Raw genomic sequence first — 23,663 nt, 5'->3', positions numbered from 1 at the left:
CAGTGAAATTTTGGGTTTGAATCCAACTCAAGGCACTGATATCCACTTTTATTAAGTATTTCAGTTGTCCTGTGTAGGTAGCAGCCTTGCGACGGGCTGATCCCCCGTCCAAGGAGTTCTATCGACTGTCTTAGGATTAAGAAACTGAAATGAAACAAAGCGTTGCACGGATGCCCTATGCTCCAGAGTGGGAGGAACAGGAAAGAGAGAGTTATTCACTTTTTTTATTGCTAGTGGGGGTGGGTCTAAGTCTCCTGTACTGCGGCCACTTCTGGCCTATTGTACCGGACCCAGATGATAGGTGAGGGTGATTGTGGAGCAATTGGTGGAATGAAGATAGGCAGGGGAAACCGAAGTACTCTAAGAAAACGTGCCTCAGCGCCACTTTGTCCACCACAAATCCTACTTGACCAGACCCTGGATCGAACCCGGGCCGCCGCGGTGGGAAGCCAGCGACTAACCGCTTGAGCTATGGCGCGGCCTAAGTTACTCACTCACTCATCGAGAATATGAATATATAGAAAATAGGTTCTAAACGTGGGATATATGTACCGCAGGCGGTGCGTGAAGCCTTATTTAGAAGGTCGTACGAGTATATTTCATACATTGTCAAACAATTCGAAGGACGGTAAACAGAAATCGTGACAACTTTCTTTTGTTCAACGTTTTCATTGTTTGTAATATGACTAAAATAAAGTCTTTAAAAAGAAAATAAAATTCTCTGTCTTGTGCGTGTAGTGTATGAACAATGTGCAGCTGCATATGGTTAGGCCTTGCGTAAAGTACAGCTCTTTTCAAGACAAGATAGCTTTTGCGGTTTCGCTTTGACACCAAGGAACTTAAAAGCCGTGCCGTACTTCATGTGGTTAGTCGTCTGCTTCCCACCTCAACGGCCTGGGTTCGAGCCCAGGTCATGTGGGATTTGTGGTGGACAAAGTGGAACTGGGGCAGGCTTTCTCCGAATGCTTCTGTTGCCCCTACCAATTCTCATTCCACCGACTACGCTCATCGGCTATCATCCGGGGCTGATACAATAGGCCAGTTAGTGTCTGATGTACCAAGTGGACGCAATCTCACCCCACCCCAAGAAACTAAAAAAAAATATATGCTTCTAATGGGAACTGTTCTGAAACGCCGATATAGGCGGTCCATTTACATTTTAAGACTCAGTATCGTTCCCCATGTTGTGGCTGAACTTGTATCGTCCATGTATTTGACTTTCGGATACTGCAGTCACCAGAGTTCGACCCAGGTAGGTCCTGGCGTTAGTCATGCCGGGTGACAGCGTGGTCGCTATTGTGATAGATACTCCATAGAATTGCGTGGAGAGGGAAGGTTAGCGACTTTGAATCCGATTTGCTGACTGTTCATACTCGAGCTGCATATTCTAAGTGAACCCGTACCAACGTTTCGCAGCGGTTACAGTGTTCTGCCTCCTCTCGATGTGCGTCTTGGCTACGTAGCAGAACGCACGAAGTAAATACTTCATACTGCTGCTACAGTATGCATAAGCACCTTTAAAGAAACCATTTATTGCTTTTTATTGGGGCGTCATTTTTATCTTGTGTACGAGATAGGCATGTTTGGTTAAACGTGCCACAAGAGGCATTAAAGATGTTTTATGATCCGTTGACGAAAGGTTAACTCGTAGGCGCTGTTACACGTTATATAATGACGCTTTATGTGATATAACTTGGAACATTTGTTGACGCTGTAATGGAAATATGTGACAGAGATACCATTCGTATCAGAAGCCATCCTTATCGTCAGCGCCAAGGTATACCTAGAAGGTCTTTTCCGATATATCTTGAAAGTACTGTAGCATGTCGATCCGTTTCTAAGAAATGACTAAACAACGGCCGTTGCTAGATAGTGGCCGTAACAGATCCCAAACACGTATCAACTGGGGACGGTGTTGTGTCCGCGGTCCGTGCGACAGCTGCGTGACACAACACTAAAACTCTTCGGAGATGTGCTTTCTGTGCTGTCCTTGCTGAGGTGTTAAGCAGGCTAAGTGAGACAATCATCAGCCAGTAAGGACGTGAACGCGGAAGCTATGACGTTGGAAGCCGTTACCAGACAACGACATGTGATGATACAGGAGACTGAGAAGATTTAGTGCGTGCTGTAGTGAATTGTAGAGTGTGGATTGGCAACAGCGCTATAGTCACTTACGAGCTGTGTGTATAGGTGGTCAATAAATCCAAACCCCGTCTGTAGTCACTCCATATACGTGACAGTATATTGCATGCGGACAGCAATGCATAAAGTCGAATTATTTGTCCGTGCATTTTATTAAGTATATGCCATACCGAAACAAAAATTCAGTTAAAATTTGTAGATTTTTATTTTAATCTGTTTTGCGGAGTATAAAAGGCAAACGGCGAAGAAAACCATGAAGTCGTTCTTAACCTCGGGCACCAGATGGTGGTGAGGGCCTCAACTCCCTGTGCCTGTTGGGCAGGAACCCTGGTTGACCACAGAGCTACTGTGGTTGTGGTGGCGATGAGNGTGGATAATATTAAAATGGATCTTAGAGGGATAGGATGCTATGGATTGGATTAATCTGGCTCGGGATAGGGACCAGTGGAGGGCTCTTGTGAACTCTGTAATGAACCTTCGGGTTCCATAAAATGCTGGGAAATTCTTGAGTAGCTGCAGAATTGGCTGCCCCTCCGGAAGGGCTCAGCTCCATAAGTAAGTAAGTAATTATTATTATAATGGGTGGGCCATAATAATCCAGCCCTTGAATCGCGGCCTTCAGTGGTCTGTTGTGCTTCCCCCTTTTGATTAACCCTTTATCAGTCGTACACTTCGAATGAACTGTAGGACTTTGTTTATGGGGGGCGTCATTGTAGTCACTTGGTTCCGTAAAGAACTGGCCCAGATGATGAAATCTTGAATAAGCAATGGCCTCACAATCACGTAGGATGTGTGTAGCTGTTTCATCTTTTTCAAGGCGCCCTTCACAAGTGGGGTCATCTGTTAATCCAAGGTTGTATAGGTGTCCTTTTAGTAACAGTGTCCTGTAAATAGTCCTACCACCCATCTTAATTGGTATCTGTTAATTTTAGCAGAGTCTTCGTTCTTCTGTACGGGGCCCAAGTATGAGTCTCTTTGCCTGTTTGAGTCCAGTTACGGATTCCCAGTGTTTTTTGTGATTTCTGTTCGTCCAGTCCCTGGCCGCTTTCTTGGCAACTCCAGTTGAGATGCCACAAGCTGATTCAGATTGTGTTCTTGCCAACTGATCTACCGTTTCATTACCAGCAATACTCTTGTGACCTGCACCCGTTTCAGTTGGACTCTGTTATGTTTGGCCAGTTGTATGAGATTTTCCCAGTTGATCCCCGCAGGACCAAATTTCATCTAAATCCGTTGGACATAGACATAACACGACGGTCCACAACCTGCGTTTGCTACATGAATCTTTTGCAAAGCGTACAGCTGTATCGGTAAGTCCGTGAGCAAACTTCTTACTTAATAGTGCTGAAATGACCTTCCAACGGAAGTTGTCTCCTATTAACTCGCGAGAAACGTAGTTTTTTGTTTTTTGGTAGTCCTTTCGTATGTTGGGCGCTTTGAAACGGTTATGCATGCAGAAAGCTGTACAGTTCGGACGTGGCAAGATGATCTCACCCAGCGTCACACATCTTAAACCAAAAGTGTCCCTTTAGGCTACAGCTTTATGTGGGTGGGGCTGTACCGTAGTCGCAAAACTGCCAACAGCTCCTCATAGGTTACACATAATCTATACGAGTATTTGATGCGAGACATGGATCATTCCTGCCTAATCAAACTTCTTCATATTATAGTCTCTCCTTGGCTTATGTACGAACCTTATAATTCTTATAATTTCTCATTTAGCCTTGTGTTTTCCCGTTAGCTTGAATGTATGAAACATGTTATTAAAGTCAGTAGTACACTAATTTTAAGAAAATTGTCCGCTACTTTTGCGATACAGTGAGCTGCTGTTCTTCTTCTGCGTCTGTGCCTTTCATGGTTCGGAAACCAGTTGAAGATTGTCTTGCAGCTTTCTTCTGAACGATTGGATTGTATTTGAAATGATACGTAAATGGAGAAAGTGACCTTTACCATTCTCTCGATTGTGAAAGTAGGTGGTGGTAACTGATCTCGGCGTAACAAATTATTTTCAGCTAATGTTTAATAATTCTCCATTTAATAACGTTCATGTTTCAGTGACCGTTAATTAAAATTAATTTTCATTGCCATTACTCGGGCTGAATGACTATGAGATTCGTTTAAGATAAAAAATTTGCCAGCAGAGTTGGACTTTCGTTAACTTTCGTCATTCGGTTTATTGTAGCAACTATTTGTTTTATTGCTATTGGGGTGGGACTAAATCCCTTGTACTCCGGCCACTTCTGGCCTATTGTACCAGCCCCAGATGGTAGGTGAGGTTGATTGTGGAGCAATTGGTGGAATGAAGATTGGCAGGGGAAACCGAAGTACTCGGAGAAAACCTACCCCAGCGCCACTTTGTCCACCACAAATTCCACTTGACCAGACCCGGGATCGAACCCGGGCCGCCGCGGTGGGAAGCCAGAGACTAACCGCTTGAGCTGTGGCGCGGGGTTCTAACAACTAAGCAGACTTTTATGGGGATGGATGTAGAAAGTTCGTATGTTCTAATATTTTATGTCCTCTACCTCGAAAGTTCGCAGAACCACAATGTGTTTTCTGTTTTAGAATCTAACTTTTGAATAGTGGCAACAAATTGTTCTTTAGTGACACAGTAGGCCATGTTCATGCAGAGTTTCTTAAAGGTTGACTCAGTTGTTGGACAGAAGAGTGAACACAACACCGTGTAACTTCCATTATGATTTATGATAATGTACGCGGATGAACACAATTCATCTAATAGATAGGAATAAACTTAAAGCATGTAAAACTGTAAAATGAAACCTGCAAAAAATTGCACAGGATTAAAGAGTATCTATTAACTTGTGATAGAGGCCAGCAGATATTTAATGTACAGTTTCAGAGCAGAAGGTAGACTATTCAAGATTATACGGTAACTTTTTGCAAGTGCCCATTCAGGCAGAATAGCCCAATGCTCCTCCCGTGAGGTGCCCAATACCAACGGGTGAGTTACCTATCAAGACAGCACACCATATATAACCACTAACTATATAAAATGTTCCGAGTTTGACAGCCGAGGTCCAGTCTGATTATTCATGTCCAGGCCGGCCGTAGACCCCACGCAACCACCTATCCCGTAGGTTCTTTCCCCAGAAATGAAGTGGCTGAAACATGAAAACCCATTCGGTACATCTCCGTGACGTGGTCCTTAGACACGGAAATAACGTTACCTTCTGCTTTACCAAACTTCGAGTAATGTACAGGGTGTCCCAAAAAATTTACTCACCCTTTTAATGACACCAAATGCAATGTTCTTTAAAATAGATATAAGGTGTATGATTTAAATTGAAGAAAACAAGTCTACTGCACCATGCGTGTTCGCAAATGTTCAAACTGATGACCATCATTATCCAGACAGAGCTGATAACGCGGAACAGTGGAATCACAACCTGTATGAAGCATTTCATTCGGAATTTGAAGACGTTGTCTTTCGGTTTCCTCTGTCAACTCATGGACTGTTGCTGGTTTTACGGCATAAACCTTATCTTTGAGCTATCCCCATAAAAAAAAAGTCCATGAGTGTGAGGTCCGGTGAACGCGCAGGGTATTCAACGCTACCCCTTCGCTCAGTCCATCTGTCCGGCAAAGTTGTATCGAGATAGGCCCTTATTTCACGATGGTAGTGGGGAGGTGCTCCATCTTCTTGGAAGTAAATCTCTGCATCACCAAACAATTTCAGTGAGTTACGGACAGTCAAGGAATGAGTACTTTTTTTGGGGACATACTATATACGGATTTTGAAGGGTGGTAAAAAGCGTCTAAAAATAGCAGACTACACAGTCATTATCTTGGATTAATGGATTTGAAATTGTGTGTGTAGTATACTTTGTAACATTTTATTAGCTTTTCAAGCCAGGTGTGAGTCGCTGCCCTGTGGAAACGAACAGGTGGATGGTTGTTAGTGCTTGTTAGTAGCAGAGCAGTTGTTCTGTTTCTTTTCGCAAATTGCAACGAAACCCTGCTTCAAATTGCTGTTTCTATATTGCTGAAACAATATTATGTGGGTCCCTTGACGTGAGATCACATGCGATGTTGCTTTCTTTGGTTTCACATTAGGACGGTGTATTCACAAATGCGTGACTGAAGTACAGTGTGTTTCGTTCACGCCTCCCACATTTTAATTAATCATTGCGAACAAATTGTGACAAATTATGGGTTATAATTAACACTAGATGAAAGAAATACTCAGAATTTTATTTCCGTTTTTCTTAGGTAAAGATACAGTATCGAGCGGTCTAAGGCATATACTGTGTTCGCTGGCTTGGAAACCGGGATCGTGGGTTCGAATCCCACTCAGGGCATGGATGTTTAGTTTGTGTGTGTGCGTTTTTCTTCGTTTGTGTGCAGGTAGAGGCCTTCTGACGAGCTCATCACTCGCCCAAGGAGTCCTACCGAATGTGTAAGATCTAGAGAAACCGAAGTGAACGGAGAAGTTCATGGAGGTAGGTTTAGGCCCACTGAGGCTGTAGTGCCAAGGACAAAAAAAAGAAAGCTACAGTATCTGGCCGCGTATACCTTGACATGTTAGAACAGTTCCTGTATCCCCAGGTAGCCGATCTGCAGCCTAACATAATCTTCCAACAAAATGGACCCCCCCCTTGGGATCTGGATGTTCGGAGGTGTCTCAGTGCCACCTTCCAAGATCGCTGGATTGGACGATGGCGGCCCAATTCGGTGGCCACCACGTTCACCGGACCTCACTCCGCTCGAATTCTTCCTCTGGTGTTACGTGAAGGACCGTGTGTTCGTGCCTCCAGTGAATGACCTCCCAGATTTTCGAGCCTGCATCCGTGAAACGATTGCTACTGTACCAATGGACATGTTGGAAAGAACGTGGCAAGAAACTGAATACAGATTGGATATTGTTCGTGCTACCAGTGGTGCACATGTAGAGGTTTATTAGTGTGTCAAATAAAATTTTTCCTGTAGGTTCATTTTCCTACCATTCATACTTTCTGTTCTAAAATCTGGTAAAATGTAGAAGGTTTGAATGGAACACCCTGTAGTATGTAGATGGTTTGTAGATTTTGTTTCTTGTACACGGGAAATAGATACGAATGTACGAGTATTTTGACGTATATAAAGTATGAGATTGGCAGCCGGCTCCTAAAATATGTTTGTAACCAACTGCCAAACTGCGTGTCCTCACGCATATTAGAAGACCGTGGTGTCAGTATGTGAAATATCATCTTTGTGTAATCTATGTTTATACTGTTCGTTGAGGGACTGTGCTACAAGCCGGCGAGTCGCGTGTTCGATACCCGATGTTGTCATTGACTTTTCAATTGAACTAATCCTTCCAGCCACACTATGGCCCTGGGGTCGACTCAGCCTCTAACAGAAATGGGGGATGAATGGCGACCGGCGCGTGAAGCTGACCCAGCCGCCATATCTGAGCCGATTTTCTAGAAAATGTGGGATCCTCGACATGTCACAATCCTGTGAACCTCCACTGCCTGTTACAGAGATAGCTTTACCTTTTACTGTTGGTGTTAAAATCGGTTTTCGGTGTTGAGTTTCTGCCATAAAACGACTTAAACGCTTTAACTTATTATTATTATTGGCTATTTAAAAAATTGTCAGCCGTTGAAGTTACGTAGCAACAGCCATACTTAACGCTGAATGTAATAGTTGACAGTTCTGCCTCGTATTGAGGTCCGGTGTTCGAATGTCATCTCAATAACCGGACATCGTGACAGAGAGTTTCTCGCTGTTTTGGCATGTTGCTTGCAGGTAGATAAAAAGACACAATGGTCTGGTAAGTACTTTTTTAATTTTGTTATGCAGCTTCAAACGTGCTGGTTATATGGAATAGAATGGTAATTGTAGATCTTTTTCTTCTGCCTGTGGTATTTTTTACATCCTGAAATTGAAATGCGATGAACGATTTCAATTAAATTTGGAAACGAAGTTTGTCCGCTTCCCTTCTTGGCATAAATTCATATTTATTTCAATCCTCCTATCTGACAGTTGCTCTGCTTGTCTCGTCATTTGCCGAGTTCTCTGTTGTTGAAATATGTCCAGATGAACGAAGGGATTGCATGTAAAGTAACTTATAAACAAAGGCCGCGCCATAGCTGAAGTGGTTAGTAGCTGGCTTCCCACAGCGGCGGCCCGGGTTGGATCTCGGGGTCTGGTCAAGTGGGATTTGTGGTGGACAAAGTGGCGCTAGGGTAGGTTTTCTCAGAGTACTTCGGTTTCCCCTGCCAATCTTCATTCCACCAGTTGCTCTACAATCACCCTCACCTACATATGGGGCTGGTACAATAGGCCAGAAGTGGCTGCAGTACGAGGGACTTACTCCCACCCCACTAACAATAAAAAAAAGGTGGCCGAATTGTACGGCTGGAGTTGCGGACTTGTACCGGCTTGTGAAAATAATGGCAGTGTCTTACGAATTAGCGGCTTTTAAAATTACTGTTACAGTGCATCAAGATAAGAAGTGACCTTCCCTGTTGGCGTCTTTCCAGAGTCCTGCCCACAATTCTGTTACTGGGCCACTGTACCTACCACTTCGTATTACATTGTGTATTTATAATTGTGAGAAATGTGTCGGCTTGTGTGTTGAATAAATATAATTCTTCGCATGGAGGAAATCCTGTTGAAAGATTTAAAGATAATGCTTGTGCATTACACCTTCCTGCCGTTTTCACACCATTTGCATTTTCAGTTGTTTATACAAAAGAGTTACTTGGAACGTATGGGACATCCCCGTGTTCACAGCGGTGGTTGTGAAAGTTGAAAGTCAACCGACGTTTCGGAGGAACATACCCCTTCCATATTCAGGGTCGAATAACCCGAGCAATGAACATAAAAGCAGGTGGGAATTCGGCTTGCCACCTGCCGTGGACTACACGGCGTTATATCCCAGAAGGCAATACTCTTCTTCCCTGTGTTTGTTGGTCTGGCTGTCTTTTCGTTTTAATAATACTTACATACTCCCTGCACGTCCAGGTTTATTCTTCCCTCTTGAAGTACCCGTGTCCTATCGTCACCTTTTTTTAAGTACGTAGTTACTCTAACAGTATCCCGCGGCGACGGCCCGGGTTCGATCCCGGGTATAGTCAAGTGGGATTTGTGGTGGACAAAGTGGCGCTGGGGAAGGTTTTCTCCGAGTACTTCGGTTTCCCCTGCCAATCTTCATTCCACCAATTGCTCCACAATCACCCTCACCTATCATCTAGGGCTGGTACAGTAGGCCAGAAGTGGCCGCAGTACAAGGCACCTAGTCCCACCCCACTAGCTATAAAAGAAATACTCTTAACAGTACTGGGAGAAAAGAACCACTACTGTTCGTGTAGTTTGTTACGAACTTGTTGCTTCCATCCAAAACGTCCTCAGGACTTAATTATCAAACATCAGTTATGTTCTTCCCCAGTTTGGCAGACTAAGTGACCCCTACAAATCACCAGATAAAATGTGTTGTATGTTTAGATCTGTACATTACTTACTCATGGAGCTGAGCTCTTCTTGAGGAGCCACCAATTCTGCAGCTACTCAAGAATTTCTCAGCATTTTATGGAACCCGAAGGTTCATTACCGTGTTCACAAGAGTCCTCCACTTGTCCCTATCCTGAGCCAGATCAGTGCATACCATCCCATCCTATCTCTAAGATCCATTTTAATATTGTCCGCCTGCCTACGCCTTGGTCTTCCCAGTGGTCTCTTTCCTTCTGGCTTTCCCACGAATATCCTATATGCATTCCTCGTATCCCCCATTCGTGCTACATGCCCTACCAGCCTCATCCTCCTTGACTTGATCATTCTAATTATATTTGGAGAAGAGTTCAAGTTATGAAGCTCTTCATTATGCAGCATTCTCTGTCACTTCATCTCTCTTCGGTTCAAATATTCTCCTCAAACACCCTCAGTCTGTGTTCCTCCCTTAATGTCAGAGACCAAGTTTCATACCCATACATTGAGACCCGAAATGATCTGTCGACCTTAGCGGGATACAGTGAAGTGCTACCTCAACTACATCTTGCCCTTGTCGATTATATACTCGTATCTTTCATCATTGGTGGCACTTCGTGTCTCTTGACTCTTTAAACTAAGTTTTTTCTAAATAAAATACACAAATTCAGTTCCTGCCTCGCAGGGCACACACTTCATGTATCCAGTACAGAGTTCGGACTGTTAATGCTGTTTAGAGAAACAAACTGTGTGCATCGTGACAGTCACATGAAACACAGATACACTGTGGACAAAATGTAGAATTTCAAGTATCGTATGTTAAAGATTTTGCTACATGTAGCAACCACTGGACTTGAAAGTGCTAATCTTGGACTTCCGGGAGTCGTTGTCACAAACCGAATAAAATGCCGCGAGGAGAAGCCGTGTAAGACACTGTTATCATCCTGTCCCTGTGCTTAACTAATTAAGCATTACGCCATGAAGACGTATTGAGGAGTGGATGATAAATCCACATTTTTGTTACGTCTGCAGTATTTGGAGGTGAATGATCAGCTTTACCCCCGGGAAAGGGCCCCAGTATCCATTGTATAGAACGTTGAGTGGACCCCAGAGACGATCTGGACAATTGGAGAAGTGAAAATTCTTGACTCTACCGGGACTCCAACTCCGACCTCTCAGTCGTCCAGCTCATAGCCAGTCGCTATACCGACTACGCTGTCCCGGCTCATGCATAGGTAGGCTATGTGAATTACATGACAAAGTCCGCCAAAAGAAAATAAATGTGTTGCCCAGTCTTTATGCATGAACTTCGAATATTCCAACATTTTTTTGCAGTTTTCCTTCTTTGTGTTTACAAAAATCGTCAGCGTATGGCAGTAAACAACTAGTCATATGCAGTGTGGCCCCGAACAATATGGCAGTCATTTTAGGGTTCAGAAAACATGTAATTAATTCATAAATGAGTGATTACAAGAAGGAAGGGACATTGGATGGGGGGCAAGGTGGGTCCCGTCTCTGCCCCCACCTGAAATCGAACCCCAGTCATCCAGCCTTAGCCCAGGTAATGTAGCGTTGCAGACTGAACTGTCCTCTTTCCTAAAAGACTGTAGAGGTAAGTAAAAGTAAAGGCATCCCTGTAACAGGACGTGGAGGCCCGTAGGGTTGTGAGACGTTGAGGTTCCTACATTTTCTAGACAATCGGCTCATAGATGGCGGTGAGGTTGTCAGCCCTACGCGCCGGCCGCGCTTTACTCCCAAGAATATTCCTGGTACTCATTTCTGTTAGAGGCTGAGTCGACCCCAGGGCCATATTGCGGAAGGATTAGGACAATTGGAAATATCCAGTGGCCTCATCGAGACTTGAACCCGCGACCTTCCGGCTTGTAGCATAGTGCCTCAACCAACTACGCTACCGTGTACATTTTTATTTTTTAGTGTAAAATGGCTTTTATAACAGGTGCACCAATTTGTGTAGTTGTGATAGTTGTTTATTATTGTCATGGAGTATTGTTACGAAATAAGGCTTCTCAGTTATTTCACATTAGGTTAGCTGGCTATTGTGATAAGCTGATAGTGCCCCCACCTGTCCTTGCCTCAGCTGTGACGTCTTTACTTCATTATCTTCACCGGTGGCCTGACATACACGTCAGGCCGAGTAATGCACGATGCCATGAGATTTTAGAGAGCTGTGTAATCATATTTGGCAGAGCAGATATTTGACCAGTAAAGAGTCATCACGCGATCTATATGAAATAAATTTAGTCTCTTTTGGCTCCGTAAAACCCCATCAAATTTGAATTCGGAAGGTATGGAATTTAAACGTCAACCGCGTAACTGGCACAGTCCAGTGCTTTTTCAGTGTTTTCCTCAGAGCTTCCTTGATGCACCTTTAAATAAGTCACGGCCACTTCAGCGTCCATGAACTGTCATTTATACTTCTCAAACAACTTTAATTGGACACTATGATATTAGAAGTTGGTACAGCGTCAATAAACTATGAAGTGTACAGGGAACGTATGTCGTACGAGAAAGAATGCTCTTTGGCTACTACGTGTGAACTCGTCCCAATTTGTTCTTCACTTCCTTCCTCAGTGCAGAGTGATTTGTATTCGTATAACGTGCGTTATGGCACAGTATAATGTCCCAGCTTGATATGCTGCAAACGTCTGGTTAAAATCTCGTCCAGACGACTTTTTTTTTTTTTGCCGTCTTCAGTCGCGCGTTTGTGACCCTTCGTGAAAACTACATACGTCCCAGCCAACATTGTAGTCCATTGCTGTAATTTCTTATTCCTCATTCGACGCTGTGTAAACCTCTGTAGTTGACAACGCCGTTCAGTAAATGAATTGAAATTGAAATCCTGTAATGGAGGCGTAGAGTTTTGGTAGAAGAACCTTAAAGTGAGCAGTTGGAAGACCTAGACCTAGATGGCAAAATAATACTGAAATGCATCCTAAGGAAGCTGAATAGAATGATGTGGCCTGGAATCGTCAGGCGCAGGACAGGAATGATTAGCTGGCCCACATTAATTAAACCTTGGTTTCCATAAAATGCCAGGAATTTCTTGGTAAGTTGAGTAAGTATTAGCATCGTAACAAGGACTGACCATCAGTTTACAGTATTTGCATTATGCTCCATTGAAACTCGTAAACATTTTAGACGTGCAGATCGGATCTGCTGTTGCGCCTGCTTTGCAGTCTATAGGTCCCGGGTTCGAGTCTTGGCGCAGAGAACAGCTATCATGACGGGGGTTGTAGTTCTCTTCAGTTCCACCACACATGTTGCGATAGTGCTTTAGAATAGGCCACGTTCGCTTCCTCTCCATTACATCAATTTGAAGTCATTGTACCTTTAATGGTCACATATCGTGTGCAGTTGAAAAGCGCCATTAAACACATACGGGAAATTAAATGAGAGACGGGCCGACATCGTAAATGCAGACTGAGGAAAGAGCTCACTCTTATGACAACATGGAGGACATTCTCTCTGCAGACACGCTAGTGGCTGCTCATCATCAGAACAGCAGAAGGACAAAGGTTACCTCGTATCTGTCCAACTGAATTTACGCGGTAATTCACTTGAGCGGCTTGGCCTGTCTGCCGCCTTTTATCTTCGAGCAATTACCCTTATATGCAGTTTCCTGCCATGGTGAACTTAAATGTGAATTAATTTGAACTGTTGTATCTCCCATATAAGGCGCTAGGAATTGTTTTCCATTATGTACGTGTGTTTATATGCATATATATATAAACCTGTTTAATCGAATGGGCTTATTGTGTGTGAGGCGTATATTTGGAACATAAAGTCGTTGTTTTCATTATTTTGTGCCGCGTTCGTTTTTAAACTAGGTCTCATCGTTTCGAAACCTGTTTTCTCTCAACGTTGTCGTTCCTTCTTTATTGTTCACTTTACATTACAACTGTGCTTTGTTTTTAACCAAGAGTTTACTTGTAACATTTAGAGTGATAGAAAGGAAAAGTGTGTGGAAAGGGAAATTGCTATACCAGTTGCAAATTGTTGACAAGAATCCGTCCAAGTACCGTTTTTCTTGTGTTGGCATTTTGTTTGTTGCTAGTGGGGTGGGACTAAGTCCCTTGTACTGCGGCCACTTCTGGCCTATTGTACAAGCCCCAGTTGATAAGTGAGGGTGATTGTGGAGCAATTGGTTAAATGAAGATTGGCAGGTGAAACGAAGTACTCGGAGAAAACCTGCCCTAGCACCACTTTGTCCACCACAAATCCAACTTGACCAGACCCCGGGATCGAACCCGGGCCGCCGCGGTGGGAAGCCAGCGATTATCCGCTTGAGCTATGGTGCGTCCCTGTGTTGGCATCTTAGTTCCCATATTGTACAAGTCAACTAAATTCTTTAGAGATTAACCAGTCGTTAATTTTGTACGATTTAATGATTTGTTTGTTGTTTAATGCTTCTTAGCGACGTTGTGTTATCTTCTATCTATGGCTCTACAGCCTTTGTTGGACCTTGGCCACTTTCTCAGTTTCTTAATCCTATACACACTCTGTAGGACTCCATGGACGGGGGATGACCCCGTCACAAGGCAGCTACCTGGACACAGAATAAACGTAGACAGACATCTGTGGCTTGAGTGGGATTCGAGCCCACGATCCCAGCGTTCGAGCAAGCGAAGACCGCACTGCCCACTGTGATCGGCGTGTGTTGGTCGTGGCGGTGTCAAATTAGTTGGAGACGACGTGGGAAGAAGTGGTCATGACCTGTACTAAGATATTGCACTGAGATTAATTGGGACATGGGAATATACAGAAACACAGCGTAGGATAACCGAAAGAACCCAGCCCCTACTTCCTTGCAGTAATGTCGCTGCCCAGTTGGTGGGGAAGTTCTCAGCATTCCGGTAGTTTGCCAGGGTTATTTTATCCGGAACTGTCTGTACCCTGTGTTAAATTACAGCTTAGAGTAAAGATTTGTAAAGTCGGTTTGCTTCTGTTAATAATGTTGTGTTAAGAGGACGAACCAGGGTGCATCGTTGATAGTTAGTGACGTATACTCAGGCAAGCAAAGGGACTCATACGAGGTCCCTCTGTTAAGAGAGCGAAGGAATTGTTGAAGTTAAACAGGGACCAGCTGCGATGGGCGGTGGGACTACTTACAGGACACTGTCACCTTAAAGGACACCTCTTCAACTTGGGACTAAATAATAGTCCCACTTGTGAGAGGTGTCAAGAAGCAAAGGAAACAGCCACACATATCCTGTGCGAACGTGAGGCCTTAGCTTATTTAAGATTACGTCACTTGGGTCAATATTTTATGGAACCAAGTGACTATTTAGACGTCACCACGTACAAAATCCTACGCTTAATTCGAAGCGCAAGATTGCTGATGGGATAATCAAAAAGGGAAGCACAATAGATCACTGTGGTCGCGGTGCAAGGGCCAAGAAGGCCCACCCCTTATACATTCATTCATTTGTTCATAGTGACGTATACCGTTATGTCGTCATAGAAAGGTTACTAGATTCTATTTTCAATATACTTCCTATATTCATATGCCAGTGGGAAATTCAAACATGCTGGGTTGATGCTTGTACTTTCTCACTAATGGCAGTGGATACATGTGGCCGTTGTAAACGCACTGTGTGTATATAGTATTATGAAATTATATTAAGATGCCTCGGTACATTTGTTGGGAATATCGTTATTGTTATTCTGCTTGGAATAACAATTTTCTGATATGTTTACCTTCATTTTGTAGTACTGATCCCAGACCGCCTCTGTGGTCTAGTGTTCAGAGTTTATGGCTACAGATCCAGAGGTCCCGGGTTCGATTCCTGGCTCTCACATTTTTCCATGACAGGTAGTGGGTCTGGAACGGGGTCCACTCAGCCTCGTGATGATAATTGAGGAGCTATTTCAAGGAAATAGAAATAGAAAACCGAAATTAATGGCAGTGGGGATTCGTTGCGCTGACCACGCGACAACCTCAATCCGCCAAAGTTCGCACTCACTTCGCCGACATGCGGCAGTCGCTCGGTCGGTATAGTTCGCTTACTTATTTACTTGCTTATGGCCGTGCCATAGCTCAAGCGGTTAGTCGCTGGCTTCCCACCTCGGCGGCCCGGGTTCGATCCCGGGTCTGGTCAAGTGGGAATTGTGGTGGACAAAGTGGGGCCGGGGCAGGTTTTCTCCAGCCAATCTTCATTCCACCAATTGCTCCAACAATATCGATGAGTCGCATCGCATGTCACACCCCTCTCAGTCTCTCCCCTTATCCAAAACAATGTGTCATTTCTGTTTACAGTACTCCAGTATTAATAGTTTGTTCCCATACTTCTCTTGGTGCTTATGAACCAGTCAAAAATCTCTTGGTGGTGCATGATGGATGAATGACCCTCACAAATATGTATGAATAGATTGTAGAGATGCTAAAGAAAAATATATTGGCAAATATTTCCTTTATCAGAACGATTTTTTTTCCTTCCTTGGCACTACAGCCCCAGTGGGCCTAGGCCTACCTCCATGAACTTCTCCGTTCACTTTCGATTTTTCTAGATCTTACACATTTGGTAGGACTCCTTGGGCGGGTGATCAGCTCGTCGCAAGGCCTCTACCTGTACACAAACACAGAAAAACGCACACACTCAAGCTAAACATCCATGCCCTGAGTGGGATTCGAACCCACGATCCCGGTTTCCAAGCGAGCGAAGACAGTACATGCCTTATACAGCTCGGCTACTGTGACCGGCAGTGTATAAGAATTCAGTTCGTACCTCACAGGAAACAGATCCGAACCCACGATCCCGGTTTCCAAGCGAGCGAAGACAGTGCATGCCTTAGACCGCTCAGCTGCCGGGACCGGCACCAGAAGATTCAGTTGGCACTAATGCTGTTAATCATGAACTAGTATTAATAGTTGAGAGTCTTATTACTGCTCTCTGCAGTACGTACTGCTACTAGTGTCACAACTACCATAAGCATATCGCAATAAATTCAAACGTCTTCCAAGGAACCCATGTAGTCTTTCATTAACTGTCCTCGCCTGGGGAATGTTTAATGGAGAAAGAAACTATTATTCTGTTCCTCTTTGTTCTCTTCCTTTTACCTGCAGTTCTGTAAACAGTCATGTCATAAAAGTCAAAAAGAGATTTAAAAATATTAGCATACATACATTTAATATTATTAGTGTTGTACACGTGACACATCTTGTGTAATCGCCTAATTAAGGTAGGCCGCACATCGGCATTCGTCAAGACATTTAACGATCAAGACACGATGTCTGCGACATGACGCAAAGAAAGGAGCACAGTTTAAACGAATGAGATTATGAAAACCGCCGCACACCGGTGTGAGTCATGATGCTGACGTCAGCTTCATGCTGATGAATCACGAATGAAGCAAGTCTGCGTCTTTTGTCTCATGTCTTGATGCTTGTCTTGACGCTGTTGGTGTGCGGCCGCGCTTATTTAGCAATATCACATCTGATACAGAAACAGCAAAGCACCAGAATTGGGAATGATGTTGGTTTGGTACAATATAATTTATTTACAGTCTGTATAAATTTCATAGGCCGATCACAGTAGCCGCGCGGTTTAAGGCATGAGCTGTCCTTCTCTCGCTTGGATGCTGGCATCGTTGGTTCGAATCCGACTGAAGGCATGGATATTTGGTGTGTGTATGCGTTTATTCTGTGCTTGTGCTGTCCCGTGTTAGGTAACGGCCTTGCGACGGTCTTCGCCCAAAATAACTTCTGCTGCTGTGACAGCTTTTTCGCTTAGTGGGGGGTGGAGTCCAACTGGGGCCACTGATTGGCGTATTGTAGCCTTCCCCTTGTGATTAGGATGATGGAGAATTTGGTGGAATGAAGATTGGCAGGGGAAACCGAAGTACTCGGAGAAAACCCACCCCAGCGCCACTTTGTCCACCACAAATCCCACTTGATCAGACGCGGGATCAAATCCGGGCAGCCGCTGTGGGAAGCCAGCGACTAACCGCTTGAGCTATGGCCGCAGTGACAGCTTTGTTCTGTTGCGGACGATTCGATCTCTTTTAAGTGGTCTTTCCAAAGGAATCCGCTGTAACACGGAATTTCGCCCACTCGCCACAGACGCCTGTCTGTATGTAGGAGCTACTTACGTTTCCATTACTACCCATTTCCCTAATGTCAACTCATCTGCGCTGTGAGCGCTGATGTGTGTTCTTCCTGCGCGGTTTCCTTGCGGAGGTATAGCTTATTTTATTGCTATTTCCATTCATGTCTAGTCCAAAAATTATTGACTTAGTTGCTGCGTACATACTAGATGTAGCATATGCATATGATCGTTAATACTGTTCAGTCTCGCATTTCGTCTTGTTAGGGTCCATTGCTTTCTCGAGCAGGTTTGCTGCTCCTAAGTTTATCTCGCAGTAAATGGTATAGGCGTGTTTCATAGGCTGCTAAGCCTATTTAGCTATTCAGTACAAGGAATGAGAGTGTCTAGGGGTAACGTTCCCACCTCGTGACTCAAGGTACGCGGGTTCAAACCTGGCGGAGGTCGTGGAATTTTTAAGGGCGGAAAAATTCAGGGAACAAGTCCTCCGGGAGGGACTTTAAGCCGTGGGTCCCGTGTCGTAGCTTTACGGCACGTAAAAGGACCTCATGTCCCAAGGGGACCACTGAGCCAAATTCAGGACATTTCCCACCCAACAGTAGTCTCTAACGCCTCTGGTAGATGGGGGAAGCATCGAGATACCGCTGAGCCAGTAGAGGCCGAACTCGCTGGCTGAGTTGGGACTGATGGTACGCACCAGTACCGGTAGGGAATAGAGACTGGTAGAATATCATAGGGGGACGCACAATGGACCAACAGGTGGTCTAAGTGCATGGGGAAACCCACCCTCTCCAATACAATACAATACAATACCACATACATTACCACCAAGACAGTCAAATGTGGTTTTCAGTCGCTTCAGCCCTGGAATCGCTAGTTCGAATCCTGTACGAGGTACTGATGTGGGTTCTGTTTTTGTGTATTATGTAGGTTTCGATGGGCCACTGTACCAAGTGAATAGAATCGTGTATGTCTCTGAATGGAACTAGGGGGCAGATTGAAGTGTCAGCACACTGCGACTGTCATTCTTTTTGCAAGTTTAGTCAGTATGCACCATCTCCTTTATGTCCCGATTACAGCAGAAATTCTGGCAAGGAACCAAACACATTGAACCACATTGCCTTCACAGTTGGATGTAGTTGACAGCCATACCAGATCTTCTCGTTTGTAGCTGCTCATGCCGTCGTACTGTTTTGAGATAAGTCAGGAGCTAAAAATACCATCCATTTAAATAGAACACTCATGTAGAATAAAAAGGTCTGTTATAGTGCCATGCTGTAACTTGCCTGCATTATATTCGTTCCATTGGTGTGTATGCAGCATGATAGAAGAAAGCATAGAGCATTTGTGTTTGCCATATGCACGCTGTGTGCATATGTATACACTGAGGGGCCACATTTTACCATCCTACCCCTAGCAGACCGCAGAAAAAAAATATTTTTTTCCAGATATACTGATAACAGATGCCTGTTCTGGAGAGATCAGGTTTATGAAGAACATGAGTATGAATTGGACCAGTAACTTTTAAACCTTTATTTAAAATAAATGTTGCCCATCGCCATTGTTTAATGTATGTATACTAGATCATGTTATTGTACACAGTCATGGTGTCATAAAAATTCCATATATTCCTTATGTTTTTATTAGGTATCATGTGAAACAAGGTGAAAAAATACAAGGAGGTAGCTTTAGCGCTTACTTTGTGGAATGGAAGGAGGACCATGCAGTCCTGATGCAGCCATTCAAACAGCCCTAGTTGAAGTATGAAGGGGAATCAGCAAATAGGTCACAAATGGAAGTAAAACACCTTTAATGGACGTAATGAGTTTTCTATATGTATCGCTAGGTAGCAGCACAGTCCAGCTTCATGACAGTCTAGATAGAGAGACGAGCATGCATATGTTCAGAGGCTGGTTTCAGTGGGCAAAGCGGCGACCATGCTTGAGTGTATACTACCGAAGAGCAGCGTTCTGTCACGCGTTTTTTGTGGGCAAAAGGACGCAATGCAAAGGATATTCATGAAGAAATGTTTTCTGTTTGTGGGAAGAAGTGTCTGTCGCATAAAGCTGTTCACAACTGGGTCGATAAATTCTCTCAGGGACGTTCGAAAGTCGCATGTAATGCCCTATCTGGTGCAGAAGTGGCTGAGGCAGCAGTCTATGCTGCGGGTTTTGATGCAACAGTAAGGCTGTGGTACAAGTGTATTAGTGTTAGTGGAGGATATGTCGATAAATGTTTTCCCCACATATCACATCTTGTATGTTTTATATTCTTTTGTGACCTATCTACCGATTCTCCTTCATACATAGTTATGAGCGAGTATGTCTGTAAAAGGTATCATGAAGATACCATATGTGGGCCTATGTATATTTACTTTTGAACCATTTTCGGCCATTGCATGCATGAATAGAGCTGAGGGGAATACACATAAGTATATTAGAAGTGTTTGAACATGAGAGTCTTTCCAAGGAGAAGATTCAGTGCTGAACTAGAACAACTGTGATGCTTGCCATGGGTAGCTTGTAGATTATCTTGGTGATCATTAAATCTGCCGTGTTTATTAGGTGACCTGAGGGTGTAGGGATGCCTTAGTGGGTAAATATAGCGACACAAGAAGAAGAGGAATTGTATGAGAATGAGTAGTAATAATGATGGTGATGATGGTAAGAACAACAACAACAACAACAATAATAATGTTGTGTACCATCAAGCATGCTATCCATGTTGTATTCGTTGGGATGAGAACAGATTCCAGTCACAGACCTCAGAAAGTAGAAGTAACAGCAATATGGAGACAGCTGCACGAAGAGAATAGTTCTATCTTCTAGGCTATAACACCATGTAGCACGTTAAAAGGCAACCGACATTTTGGAAGGTTGTGTTAACTCCATGTTCAGGGTTGAAGAGCAAGCCATACAGGAAGCCAACATGAGGCAGGCAGCAAGTGGAGCTCTGCCTCCTTTCTCATCTGTAAGAATTGTTATTAGCTAACCTTCCCATCATTTTATGCTGTACAATATGAGAAAGTGTTCATAAAACAGTACATTACATGACAAAGACATACAAAATGTTTAAATAGCGATACGTATCAATCACACATGAATTTCGTAGCCATTGAGTGCCAAAACGCCTTTCTCAGGGATTAAATGTGGGTATGTGGCCACACACTATCTACTGTAGTACTGATACTCAGAATGTGTGGATGTTTTTCCCCATACCCCCAGTCTGGACCTTGATCGCATGATGCATAGTCATGTGGGCAGCTTTAGTGTTTGCTCAAATCTCAGTGTGGCCTTTGTGTAAAGTGTTAGTTCATGTCCAGTTGGGTATGTAAACATCAGTATGTGTAATGAGTACGGATCAGGTTGATGTAATTTTGTGTCTTGAATTTTATGCAGAGGTGTGTAAAAATGATATAATTTAGCAAATGCATGGACAGTTGCAGTGGAAATGTATTTTAGTGGTACATGTCGTGTGAAGGATAGTCATGCTTGAGGAACAAAGGACAGATGAAGAAGGAGCTGCCAAAGTGTGAAATTATGTCACATTACAGCAGTTAAAGTTGGAGTAGAATTGTTATAACGCTGGTGACCACAGCGCCTTTGTGCATGCTGAGGAGTGTGGGATGGCGGGAGGTAACTTGTGTTCACAGTTTTTGGATCTCAGCAGTACCATAACTATACTTCTCATTTACTCAGAATTATTTAAGATATTTATAAAGGTAAAAATGTTCAAGTTATTCCTTTAGTTAATTATGTGAGCTCAGTGAAGGCAGATGGAAGAGTGGAGGTAAACTCCACCATTCTTGACCTTGGAACTAGATTGAGATGAGTGATTGGCTTCATGCCGATGCTTGTTTATCCCTGGGTACAGAACCTCAGATATCCATTGGATATGTGGCTCGTTGGGCTGCATAGCTACTCTGGATGCTGGATTCCCCTGCAGGAATTCATACCATGGTCTTCTTGGGAGATATCTGGTTTGATTCTCTGCAGAAGGATTGCCCTTTGAAAATGTAGTTACCTTATGCTGTAATTACCTTTCCTTGGTGTGAGATTTGAAGTTGGAAGGTGAATATGAAGATCGCTCTGTCTTCTGAAATTGACACCACATATCCTGGTAGAAAGTTAGCACTATTTTGGAGAAACTTGTAGATATCAAATTCTTCTATCCTGAAGATGGAGACAACAGTATTCTCTAAAACACTGATATCTCTGTATTTGACTACTTGGGGTCACTTCCAAGATGACAGTCATCATTAGGTTGATTTGATCCCAGATAGGATCTAAGGGTGAGTTGTTATGAACATGGTATTGAACAAAGAGTGCTGTCTTGAAGATGTGACACTGTATAGTCTGGTAGAAGTTCATCCACATTTTGGAGGAATGTACTATTTCCATCATCTCGGTTGATATGTGAACCAGGTGTGCAACTAGTCATCAAAAAGCAAAACCAGTTTGCTTACTCTTTGACCCTGGAGACAGAGGTCGTACAGTCCTCTTAAATGGTGGGTGAACTACTGGATTTCATAGCATCACACCCCAGAAGATGGTACCCTTTGTATTCATCACTGTGAGAACCTCAAATACAATACAGTAAAGAACCTGCAGTTCCATAAAAGTAGGGAATTTCTTGACCAGTTGAGTAACTTATCAACTTTTCAAGAAAACTCAGTGCATTGAACTTAATTTATTTCTTAGTGATTGCTGTTTTATAATGAAGCACTGGTATTGACTTTTATATTGAGAAACTGAAAAATTACAAAAGCAATCAATACACTTGTCCTCATTGCTTTTGAACTTGAATGAGAAGGGGACATTCATACTTCCACCGTTAGTTAAGTTGTACCCCATCCTATGTCTTTAATTATATTGAATTATATGGCTAACAAATTTTTTTTGATTATATGTTGCAGGCTTCCACAATTGATGGGCGCAGGAAAGGAGCATGCCTTTTTTGCCAGGAGTATTTCATGGACCTGTATCTGCTGGCTGAACTGAAAACCATCAGCCTTAAAGTGACAACAGTCGACATGCAGAAACCACCACCTGATTTTCGGTTGGTAACCAACAAATTCTTTCTTGCAAAAGTTGTACGTTTTGTCAGGTATGAAGACACTGGTCACATATCCCTTCATGCCATACCACGATGGCAGAATATATTCAAATAAATTAAGAAATTTGTAATGGCAGTTGACTGGTAGTTTCTCGTAATTCAGGGAATCCTGCCATGTGTTATTCTCAGATGTAATGCAACATTAGTCAGTAGAAGGTAATCTGTTTTTCAGAGGAGCATACTGCATTCACATCCTAGAAATTGGCACTATTCGTAGTTACCACCATGAATACCCCAAATCTCACAACTTTGAAATATAAATTTATGCTTTTCTTTTTACTTTTGGTCATTTATGGCTCTCATTAGGTAAATCATTGAGCTGGCAGAAATTTTAAAGAAACTTGACCATTTCTATGAAAGAAAACTTCAAGTAAGTTATAGTGTGCATAATATGCTTTTCCATCGTATGTTTAATATTGTATATTCTTGTTTACTAGACTGTACTGTATTTGGTTTCTGTTAACAGTTTTTCTCATGTAATGAGCTGACTCCCTTACCCATACATTCTGGATAGCATATATATACTTCTTTCCTTAGATTTTATAAGCAAGGATAAATTTCATTTCATGCATCCTGTTGTGTTATAATATACAGTTTCTTTATTAAAACCAGATTAAATACTTGGCATAAAATTACAATAAATTAGATTATATAAAACGAAAGTTATAATATCAAACAATAAAATTCTTCGAGTGATGTTTTACATCATCGAGTCAGTTGTTGGATTTTGTGATTTTGTTGTGTTACCACGGACAAATTGGAGTATTTTATATTGTGTGTGTGTGTGTGTGTGTGTGTATATATATATATATTGTGACATGTTGAGCTCTGAATGACGCCCCTCTCCCCCCCCACCCTCTGCCAGCCGTGATGCGCCGAGCGAAGCCGAAGCGAGCCAATGTTAGCCGAGTC

The 23,663-nt window shown here is 43.2% G+C and overlaps 1 protein-coding gene across 2 annotated transcripts in view; it reads left to right on the top strand.

The window, feature by feature from the left end:
- The window catches only part of LOC111869024 (chloride intracellular channel exc-4), a 100,191-nt gene that overhangs the window by 65,047 nt on the left and 11,481 nt on the right, over positions 1-23,663 (top strand). For both annotated transcript variants that reach the window (XM_023860204.2, XM_023860203.2), the window contains exon 2: positions 22,552-22,694. In XM_023860204.2, the coding sequence (XP_023715972.1) occupies positions 22,552-22,694 (143 nt within the window). The remainder of the gene's footprint in view (positions 1-22,551; positions 22,695-23,663) is intronic.

This window comes from Cryptotermes secundus, unplaced genomic scaffold (assembly GCF_002891405.2).
Source record: "Cryptotermes secundus unplaced genomic scaffold, Csec_1.0 scaffold70, whole genome shotgun sequence".
Taxonomy (NCBI): domain Eukaryota; kingdom Metazoa; phylum Arthropoda; class Insecta; order Blattodea; family Kalotermitidae; genus Cryptotermes; species Cryptotermes secundus.
This window is presented reverse-complemented; position numbering and strand designations above follow the sequence as displayed.